At 39.1% G+C, this 11,101-nt stretch overlaps 2 protein-coding genes across 2 annotated transcripts; one reads left to right on the top strand and one right to left on the bottom strand.

Moving 5' to 3' along the window:
* The first annotated feature begins 206 nt into the window (after window positions 1-206).
* On the top strand, window positions 207-9,312 carry ampd3a (adenosine monophosphate deaminase 3a). Its single transcript, XM_086287807.1, has 15 exons — window positions 207-282; window positions 2,829-3,051; window positions 3,573-3,747; window positions 4,176-4,341; window positions 4,441-4,660; window positions 4,764-4,893; window positions 5,379-5,573; window positions 5,711-5,842; window positions 5,935-6,098; window positions 6,178-6,304; window positions 6,822-6,985; window positions 7,711-7,831; window positions 8,033-8,206; window positions 8,367-8,477; window positions 8,599-9,312. The coding sequence occupies exons 1-15, from the start codon at window positions 258-260 to the stop codon at window positions 8,773-8,775; spliced, it is 2,304 nt and encodes a 767-aa protein (XP_086143933.1). The 5' UTR covers window positions 207-257; the 3' UTR covers window positions 8,776-9,312.
* On the bottom strand, window positions 9,236-11,070 carry lyve1a (lymphatic vessel endothelial hyaluronic receptor 1a). Its single transcript, XM_086287808.1, has 6 exons — window positions 10,912-11,070; window positions 10,630-10,813; window positions 10,404-10,543; window positions 9,810-9,989; window positions 9,631-9,703; window positions 9,236-9,531 (listed from the first exon to the last, which is right to left on the bottom strand). Exons 1-6 carry the CDS (start codon window positions 10,997-10,999, stop codon window positions 9,387-9,389), a joined length of 810 nt encoding a protein of 269 aa, XP_086143934.1. The 5' UTR covers window positions 11,000-11,070; the 3' UTR covers window positions 9,236-9,386.
* Window positions 11,071-11,101: the final 31 nt, after the last annotated feature.

Here is an 11,101-nt window from a genome sequence, read left to right as displayed (position 1 = left end):
AATCTATAGAACACATTTATCCAGTAAATAATCTGTCGCAGATAGAGCATACAGACAGACGATTTTAAACCGAAACTATGGACCAGTCTGTGTGTTCAGCATGAGCTCCCGCGGTGACCTAGAGAGCCCCCTTTACTCCGAGTTCAAGCTCGACTTACCTCGTTAACCCATCGACCTTTCCGGTAAATCCTGGGACAGATTTTCCTCAAAAGCCACCTCGCAGACCCGCCCCCTCTTTTGTCAGTCATGCGGTGCAGATGGCGTGCATAGGTGAGCGGTCAGGTAAGCAGAGTGCAGAATCGGTCAGATTTAATTTGATCTCCTATCAGAATGTAATGTCGTGTAAGGCGATGGACATGCAGACGCTATTAAAAAGGATGTAGGCCAGCTTGAGGCCGGCCTGAGGTCAGGTTTAGGTTGAACTTTGGTGCTAACGTTGTTGTTGGTGTTGTTTGAAGGCAGCATTCATGGCTGTTTCAGCAGCTGCTGTCTATAAAAACATTCGTCTTTATGTATATTTTATTTCATGTTCATTTAACTTGATTCATTTTAATATAATTATTACAAAGACTACATCGTAGGTCATTCCTCTATTTAACTCTGATATATGGGCGAGGGCAGTTTAGCACACTGAACATTAGGCTGTATTGCAAGCACAGGCCAGGTCCTGCTGTAATTTGTGCAAAGTCTGCCAAATAATGCATATACTTAGTCTTGTCTTTCACACTTATCAGTTTTTTGTTTATTCCTTTCTATACACAAATATGTTGCCTTTAGTAGTTTTTGCTTACAGGTAGCCCTGAAAAAAGAAATCACTCAGAAATGAGGAATCCCAGTTTAATCCTCACTGCCCTTCGTTGTGAAGCACTGAACTACAGTTTTTTTATGAAACAAAAGCATGGGTTTCATCTAAATTATTTAGGTGTGTGTGGCAAGAGAGGAAGTTTAATGATTCATGAACCCATCAGCCAAGTGGCTTTGAGTCTTTCTTTCCAAAGTGTTGTTGTAGAGCCATAAAGGCCCACGGTGATGGTGATGCATTCAGGATACTGTGTGTCCTGATTGATGAGCTTCCTGGAAACACCCTGGCAGAACAGAAGCCGCCTCAGATTACAATGTACCACGCAGTCTTTCTCTGTTGTTGTTTCACCACTACAATGATAATCAAGACACTGTCTGTTAGGTCACGTTTTTGGTTTGATTTACTGTAAACAGATTGCGTGTATATACTGTAGTTAAAATAAGGGATTTTTTTTTTCAGTTGTAGTGTTGATGAGAGCTAAAAGAGAATCACTGCTATTCAAAAGAGGAGACAAAAAAGAGGAGTTTATTTTAACAGAAGACTTGCATTCCTTTCATATCTGGTTAATGTTGTTGAACTAACTTAACTAATGGAAGTTATTCAAAATTCTTTCAACATATGTCTGGTGGGGATTTAATGAATTTTATGCAGGTCTGTTCATTATTTATATCAAAGTATAGTACACACAATAGTGTAGTTTATTTTTATGTAACTTGTAACTTTACAAGTCTTCAGGTCGACCCACTCTGATTTGCCTAGAGGTGTGTGTGTGTACTAAAGTCCCATTTTTGAGTGCACACTAATTAAAAAAAGAAAAACTTCACATTGCAAAAAATAACTGGTGTTAATTTCTGTAAATAGCTTATGTGAGTTCTTAATATAAACAATTGTATTTCTCAAAAATACAAGACAAAGAATGCTCTTTAATTTGAAATTCTTGGTTACAAAAGTGAAGAAAATGTCATTTTCATTCAACTTTGAGAGGAAGTTGTACCATAAAGTCTCAGTACGTTATCTAATCTGAATTGAACAACGTTCACGAGTTTCCAGATGTTATTCTAAATATAACTGAGAAAGTGTTTTTACATATATGCATATTTTTCAATTTTAAGACCCACTTTGTAGGGATGTACGTTATCCTGGAGGAGTGTGATAATTCAGCCCAAGTTTAAAATATACTAAGAGGCATTAAAAGCACAACAATGCAGCATTTTCATACAACATTTATTCATAAAATGACTTGTAATAATTCATAAATAAATAAATACATGCATATCTAGAAAAGTACTTGATGAATGAAGAAGCTATAATTGCACCGCAATCACTATTGAGCAGAAAATATCGTGAAAATTCGATGACTTAATATTAATGTTACTGCAGTTAATAATGATATTAAATATTACTGCATTGTGCTGACTGCATTCCTTTATATAAGAGGTGTTAAAAACATCATGCATGACATGAACTTTAGCTTTTAACATTTTAACAAACAGTTCACTCAGAACTCTCTAGGTGGTGATGCTGTGCAATAGTTGGATAATGAAACAGAATAGAATAGAAATATCCTTTATTGTCCCTTACTGGGGAAATTTGGGTGTTCCAGCATCAAAGTGACAGGCAGATGGAGCACGCAGATTCAAAAAACAATTTGCAGCATAATGAAAAAAATACAGTACAGTTAGTAAGTTATTAAAAATTAAAAAAATTATTAAAAACAGAAAAAGAAAAAACTGTGCAAATAAGAGCAGGGATATTAACGGCTATAATGTAACTATAATATAAACAACTTATTGCGTTTGTTGGGCGCAGTGATAGTTATAAAGTCTACCTGCTGCGGCGAGAGAGGACCTGCGATGATGAATGCCCTGTCCCCAAACACGTGCACAGGTAGATTTCCCTGTTTACAAAACACCACACAGTAGTCAGAGCATTTAACGTCCTGACAAGTACTGCAGACCTCCTTTGCACTCTACAGTCAGAGACTTCAGACGCCGGCCATTTTACTGATGCTTCTGGTCTCTTGCAGACATGCCTCGTCAATTTCTAAAGGTGAATCTGAGTGAGGTGGAGGAGCAGACGCAGTTGCTTGCAGAGAAAGTATATGCATCGGCATTAAAAGAAGAAGAAACCAAAAATGCCTTGTCGATGTTCACGATGCCTGAGGACTGCCCAATTGGCCTCCAGCAAGCCAAAGACCATGAACTGCTTAAGGAGCTGGCAGAGCAGCAGTCAGAGGAGACTCTTAAGAGGTAAGTCCTGCTTGGACTCTGAACCGCAGATCAGTCTGTTCATGCAAGCAAAATTATCCTAGTATAAAAAACAAAACAAAAATCCCTTTATAAGACGTATATTTTCAGTTTTGCTTATTATTTATGTGGTGTTAGATATACATGAGCCAAGACTTAAAGTTTTCAGTCTGCTCCTTTTGATTTTTCTTTTGTGGTCTTGATTCTGTATGATGTAATATAGTCTCCTTAGGCACACAGCTCTGACTGTTAGCACTGAAGCCACACCCACCTGTTATTTAAATCTTTTCTTTTCCATAAAAATGGAAGGTGGGGGTAAAGGGGGATGAACTAAAACAGATTGTGCAAAGTTCAAACTGTAAATAATGCAAAGCGGCTCTGTGGAGTCTAATGATATAAATGTGAAGTTAAAACTGAGCATAATAGGCCCCTTTTAATGAGTCATCTTACCATGATTTTAGGTAAAGACTCGTTCATTTAAGTGAGCTTTGCACCAAATGCTAATCAAGTTGCTGACTTTTCAGGAGGAACAGCCTGAGGATGATTCGTTCCAAGTCACTTTGCCTACAAGTCCCAGCCAATGCAGATTGGGCACGCCTAGTGACACCATTCATGTCCCCCAGTTCCACCAGCTCATCTGTGCAGGAAAACTGCCCTGATTATCAGAGGGTTACTATTAGTGGAGATTACTGTGCTGGTGTAAGTACTCTCGTTGAAAGTGCCAACTGGTGTAGTTACATACATATACATCCCATATGTAATATTTTGAATTTGAATATTAAATGGTAGAAAAAAAAAAACTCAGACAAATGTGAAATGACAATATCTTCAAATTGAATGTAGCATGATTTAAGTGTGCAGTATCCAAAAAATCGAATTATTGGAAGTAGAGACAACTGCATGTCTTCCTGCCACCCTCTGAAGGAATTAATTCAAAATCTTAAAAGTGCAAAACTGTCTACATTTTGAAGTATAAAAGATGAATTTAGATGCCAGTCAAAGCATTGTTGCTTCAAAATCTAGCAGCCAGTCACTGCACAGTGTCCCTCCATGATCCAGTGTAGCCTTCACTATTACTACTATTGGATTAGACTTGAATTTATGTTTAATGCTCATCCTCCTCTCAGATCACACTGGACGACTATGATCAGGCCGCCAAAAATCTGTTTAAAGCTCTGCTTCTTCGAGAGAAATACTCAAAGCTAGCCTATCACAGATTCTGCAGAACGACGAGCAAGTTCCTACGAAGTGCTCAGAACACGACCTGGAGCGAAGAAGATGAGGTCCTTCCAGGTATGATGTACGAAGCTGAGCTGTATGTATAACAAAATTTAAAAACATGCTTTGTTCTAATTTATATGAAAGTAATGGAAAAACCTTTGCGACCACCAGACATGTGCCCATGTTCAGAAGCTGGGGAGGATCCCTACTGCATGGACAACATCCCCAAGGATCTAAATTATAAACTGAAGATGAAGGATGGGATAGTTTATGTGTATGATAATGAAGAGGCTTTCAAACAAAACCAGCCTCATGACCTTCCTTACCCAGACTTGGAGACCTTTGCTGTAGAGCTGAGTCATGTGCTTGCCATGACTGCAGATGGACCCACGTAAGTTTCCAAAACAATTATGCAGACATGCTGGTTGAAAAACCGGTTATCATCCATTCTGCACTTTTTAGAGAATGAACTGAGTGTCACTTTCAATTTTCAGGAAAACCTACTGTCATAGGAGACTAAATTTCTTGAGTTCAAAATTCAACCTCCATGAGATGCTCAATGAGATGGCTGAGCTCAAGGAATTAAAACGTGTGCCTCACAGAGATTTCTACAATGTTAGAAAGGTTAGTATTCCATCTCTGGGAAGTGAGGCAACCATTACATCTGACTGAACTTTAAAGTGAGTGTAGATACTAAAGCATGCTCTGCAAACTACCCAGATTAACCTGCAGCTGTTATCATTTAATTGCTTGGCAAAAAGCACTTTGAAGAACTTCTGAATGTGACAGCAATGTCGTTTGTAGAGGAGGCAGAGCCTGAAGCCTCAGGGGAAGCTTCACCAATTACACCATCCAAAGTAAGAGCTGGTTCTGCATCTTTGGCACAAAGTGAAGCACATTTTCAGTGCTGCTGCTCCTTTTGTCACAACAGAGCATCACCTCCACTCTGAGATCCATCTGGAAAGGAAAAGCTAGTTGAGGTGGTTCAGACATCTGTTTTAGTTGCCTCTTGGATTGCTGGGCCTGAATACCTTCTGAGCATGCCCAACTGGGAGGGGTTAAATATAGGATAGTGCGTGCAGACTGAACATACGGTTTCTTTCTTGCAGGTGGACACGCACATTCATGCAGCTGCATGCATGTCTCAGAAACATCTGCTCACCTTCATCCAGAAGACGTATCAGACTGATGCAGAACGTGTAGTTTTAGAAAAGGGTGGACAAAGAATGACACTCAAAGAGGTTTTCCAGCACCTCAACAAGGACCCCTATGACCTTACTGTGGACTCTCTCGACGTACATGCTGTGAGAAATATTGTCTATTCTTTTGAATTCAAATATTCCATTAAGACAATATATTTAAGAATTTCAGATTTTGTCTTTCTGCTGCTTGCATCATTCTGGGATTCTGAATCACACTTTATGATTTATTACATTTACAGGGGAGACAAACCTTCCACCGCTTTGATAAGTTCAATGCGAAGTATAACCCAGTGGGAGCCAGTGAGCTTCGCGAAATCTTCCTGAAAACTGACAATGTTGTTAATGGAGAGTATTTTGCTTGCATCATAAAGGTACTATCATCATTTGTAGCATTTCATCAATTTCAAGACGGAGTGATGCAGAGAAAACTTGATGCACTCTTCCTCTCACCATTTTTTTATAGGAAGTGGCCCATGGCCTGGAGGAGAGCAAGTATCAGCATGTAGAGCCACGCCTGTCCATCTACGGAAGGTCTCCTGACGAGTGGTACAGTCTGTCCAAGTGGTTTATTGACCACAAATTATACTCTCCAAACATAAGGTGGATGATTCAAGTGCCCAGAATATAGTAAGTGCTTCATGCTGAAAATGCAGGCTTTTAATGTAAATGCATTTTGTGAAATCTAAAATTTACTTTTATGTTGCAGTGATATTTTCAAGCTAAAGAAGCTGATACCCAATTTTGCCAAGATGCTGGAGAACATATTCCTTCCTTTGTTTGAGGCCACAGTCAACCCACAGAAACACAAAGAACTTCACATTTTCCTCAAATATGTAAGATTTGTTGTACCAAAACAGATCTCAGCAAATATTATGAGGATCAGTTTTGCACAAAAAGATGTACTTCATGTCTTCAAATGATGCATTTATGTGCAGTATAATAATAGTTGAGTGATATAGCAGACTATACTGTAGTGGTAAGCAGATGCACCCATTAGGGCAATGAAAATATAATGACGCATCAATATGAAAACATGTCTTTATAATATAAACTGGCTTCATAAAATGTAAAATTGTTCAGAAATACACTGTATGGGCAAAGGTATTGTGTTCCACTACTTAATATTGAAGTACAGGTGTTTTTAGTCCCATTGCCACAGGTGTATAAGCTCCTGTGGGTGTAACCTGCAGGTGGCCCAGTACGTCTGTCCATATATTGCACAATATAAAAATAACTGACTGTTGATTGGTAACATTTGTGGAAACAAATGACTAATAACCATTTAATATTAATACCTGCCGGGCTTCATTAAAAAATCCCAGCAGAAAATGACTGTTTTTGTGGATGCAGGTGTCTGGCTTTGACAGCGTGGACGATGAGTCCAAACACAGCGATCACATGTTCTCCTTCAGGAGCCCAAAACCAGAACAGTGGACTTCAGTTGAAAATCCTCCATACAGCTACTACATCTTCCACATGTACGCAAACATCATAGTCCTCAACAACCTCAGAAAGTAAGTATCATTCCCCAGGTACGGTGAAGTATCAGAAGCAGGCAGATTGAATTTACTTGATGTCTGCTAAATGGGTGACTCAATATAAGTATATGAAACCCAAGGTAATTCAGAGTTCTGCACAGAAAGGGAGAAAAATGCAAAGACAGTTAAAACATGTCAACTATATGTGTATATCATGATATAAAGCTGTATTACTCTACCCTGTAATGATTAATCTTTAGATGGGGAAACACAGACAAGAAATTAGGGTTAAGATGAAGTTGCAGACATGCTTTAAGTCCCAATTTAAATGTTTTATCTCAGATGTACAGAAAGGTTGTACCAGCAGTGAAGACCATAAAAAATAAAAGCTGATTCATTTTTTAATATTCTAATTTTGGAAATGCACAGACGGCTTAAGAGGTATCTGCCCTGCCGAATAACTGACAACTCCTTTGTGTGACAATAAGAATACTTTTTTCTTTCGTAAACACATAGATGAAGGAAGACTTGACATGGATGTAGGACATGTTAGACCCTGACCTAGCAGTGTGTGTCCAGCCCTCAAAAGACAGTTTATTCTGTCACTTTGTATAACTGTCAGTGGAAGAGTGACTAATAAATTACAGGAAAGCCAGTTCTGAACTACTTGATGCTTAAAGCTGATCGGCACTCGGTGTGATGAAGATGATTAAATGCTGTTATGTGATGTTGCTTATTATACTCTTCTGCGTCTTGTATAGAGAGTGTGGACTGAACACCTTCCAGTTCCGTCCCCACTGTGGAGAAGCTGGATCACTCACTCATCTGGTCTCTGCCTTTCTCACTGCTGACAACATCTCACATGGACTCAACCTGAGGAAGGTACTCACGACTGTCCCGAGTTATAAACCAGTAAACCACAAAGCATTGCTTATAAACTGCAGAATATCCCAAAGGTCACCGCTATAGTACGGACTCCAACTCACTCAGCATTAAGATAAAACACACAATGACAGTGTGTACATTTGTGTGTTTTCCCATCTTTCACGTTCACGAGCAGCACCTCTGTCAAACTTCCTACAGAGCCCAGTGCTGCAGTACCTGTACTACCTAGCCCAGGTACCAATTGCAATGTCTCCACTCAGCAACAATGGCCTGTTCCTGGAATACTCCAAAAGCCCGCTAAAAGACTTCCTGCACAAAGGTCTGTGTGTGTCCCTGTCCACAGATGATCCCATGCTGTTCCACTACACCAAGGTAAAAAAATAAATAAATAAAAAATCTACAGGAAACTGTGTTTTCAGGTCATCATTCAGTGATCCAAAACCATTGTTTGCCTAACTAATACAGTATTTGTTATTTTGATTCATTTCTGTAGTCTGAATAAAGCTTATCTGCTATTTGTGTATCCTCTGAGGAACCACTGATGGAGGAGTACGCCATAGCAGCTCAGCTGTGGAAGTTCAGCACCTGTGATGTGTGTGAAATAGCCAGGAACAGTGTGCTGCAGAGTGGGTTTTCTCACCAGGTGTGGTCACATCCTTCATTTGAAAAAAGACAACATAAATTCTGTCTTAGCAGGCATTGGTCAACTCACACAAGATCTAATCATCCTTTCTTCCACCTACTGTTGTGATTACTTTTGCAAGGATAAGATGCACTTCCTGGGAGAGAACTATCTGAAAGATGGACCCGAAGGAAACGATATCCGTAAGACCAACGTCGCCCAGGTCCGGATGGCCTACAGACACGAAACGCTGTGCAATGAACTCAGCTTCATTGTTGATGCAGTGAAGGCTGAATCTATGAATTCCCACAGCGAGTAAAGAGGACCTCACATTTGACAGAATCGAAGCATGTTGCACTCTAAGATATCTACATTTACCTTTATTTATTTATTTTGTAAAAAGTGCCTCTGGCTGGCTGTGATGGAATAAAAACGTCAATAAAACTAAAACTAAAAGAGCAATACTTAACTAATTGCAAATTAATAGCAGATGGGTTTTCTAAAATTGAATTGTAAGGGATGATGCTCAAATATTCAAAGGCAAAGCTGTGGAAGCCCACAAGATCTCATAGAAACTTTTCACAGCCCATATCATACATTAGAGTTACCAATGAGAGAACAAACAAACAGTTTGCTTAAAACAAGCTTCAGTGACTTTTAAAAAAGCTTGAGAGATACTGAAGAGTAAAAACTAGAATAATGTGGATTTAAGAAGTGGGTAAACCTGCAGAAAAGCTGTTATTATGAGTTTTTGTTGTGTAGAACACCAAACCCGTATGAGTATTTAAAATCATTTTATTACAAACACTGCCCTCCAGTGGCTAAAATGCACCATTTAACAGAATACAAAAAGAAATCACGTTACAGCCATTCTGTCTCTTAATTTAACACAAATCGAGGATCACAAACAGTTTCTCATCAGAATAACGTTTACTGTGCGTCGTCGCCCACTTCTATCCTCTCATCTTCCTCAGCAGCTTTCTTGGTTTCTGTAGGGGTCTTCACACAGATCCACTCTTCTGTCTGGATGTACTCTTTCTGCTCTTTCACGTCTGACTTCTGAGAGCAACGTCTTCTGTTTTTTATTAACAGATGGACAGGAAAAAGATGTAATAATATGCAACAAGAGAAACTTTATTGTGTTTTATGTATTATAAAAAAAAAAAGCTCTTACAATTTGAGGTATGTCAGGATGATTGTTATAAGCAGAAGAAGCGCACAGGAGCAGAAGATGAGCACAGCTTTTCCTAAAATATGAAACATGCACACTGTTGATAACGAGGCCTTTGCCTGTCTATTAGTCTTGTGCTGTGTTAACTGACTGTGACAGAGTTCAGATTACGAGTCCCATACCTGCAGTAAAGCTTTGTGAGCTGCTGGCAAAGCGGGCTGGTTCTATCTCACTGTCGAGCGTTTCAGGAGTCGAGGAGGAAGATGTGGATGGTGGTGTTGTGGTGTGGTGTGTGTGACCCACGCCATGTGTGCTCTTCAAAGGACTGTCAGTTACTTCATCCATTCGTTGTATCGCTGCATCTGTGCAAAGATTAGACTATTTTCAAACAATTCTGATTATTTTTTCTTTTCTTTTGTACTTCCTCCTGTTTGAAATGATGATTATGTTTTGGAAAGTGCTAGGAGTGTATTGTATGTATTTGAAAAACCTTCGATAAAAATGCTCTCCAATGTTGTTTTTTTTTTTTCCCCATCCTAGTTATGTGGAATATACTAAAATGCTGCTGAATACAAATTAAAATCCAATGCGAATACAATAAAGAATCAAAGTTTGTGTTAAGAGTATTCATTAATACTAATGTATTCTTATTTACATAGACTATACAGCAGACCTGTTTTATTCTTTGAATAACAAAGCTGTGAACAGCATGCACAATCACTTTTTAAATATCTTTTGTCTCTTCATAAGTAAAATGCAGGTGCAAAGTTACTCACCTGTCTCGTTGAAGCAAAACACATCAAACTTTTGTTTTACGCTGGCTCGCCAGGGCACCAAGCCGCTCTTATTCCTGCCACAGCTGGGAATTGGGTGGATGCGGGGAATGACTGCGAAGTGTTCATCAATCCATCCAAACCTGAACAAAATATTACATTAGGTGCTCCTCGTTATATTACTCAGAGGTGATACTGAGGTGATTTTTTTCTCTCACTTTGGTCTCACCTGCATGTTTCTAAACCTCTAGAAAGAGCTTTCTGTACTTGTGCTTTTGAAGCAATGTTCAGTCCAAAGGACCAGCAGAGCCTGCGAGCTTCACTGGCATTGAAAGCATACTCAAGCTGGTTGAGCTCATTTAAAGATGTGACCAGCATTACTCCTGCAATACTTTGATTGAATCCTGGGGAAACTGGAAAAAGCATATTTATATTTACTATATATGGTAGTACAATAATCTATATATATATATATATTTGTACATATTAGAAAATATGTGAAATAACTTACCTCTGAGGTTCCTTATGTCAGTCATTTGAACAGACAAGGCTGAAGTAACGAGCAGCGCTGCTGGGAGGCAAAGCCAGATGATGTTCATGACTGGTCAGAGTAAAGACAGATGAATGCTGGGTATCACTGCTGCTGCAAGGTTTATGTGTCTCTGAGCCAAAAGGCACGGTTAAATAGAGGTGATCATGCT

This window comes from Aulonocara sp. 'chitande type north' Nkhata Bay, linkage group LG1 (assembly GCF_057382095.1).
Source record: "Aulonocara sp. 'chitande type north' Nkhata Bay isolate Kocher_YH1m ecotype deep benthic linkage group LG1, A_spYH_male_GT1.1, whole genome shotgun sequence".
Lineage (NCBI taxonomy): Eukaryota > Metazoa > Chordata > Actinopteri > Cichliformes > Cichlidae > Aulonocara > Aulonocara sp. 'chitande type north' Nkhata Bay.
The sequence above is the reverse complement of the archived record's forward strand: the minus strand, read 5'-3'. Positions and strand labels throughout refer to the sequence as shown.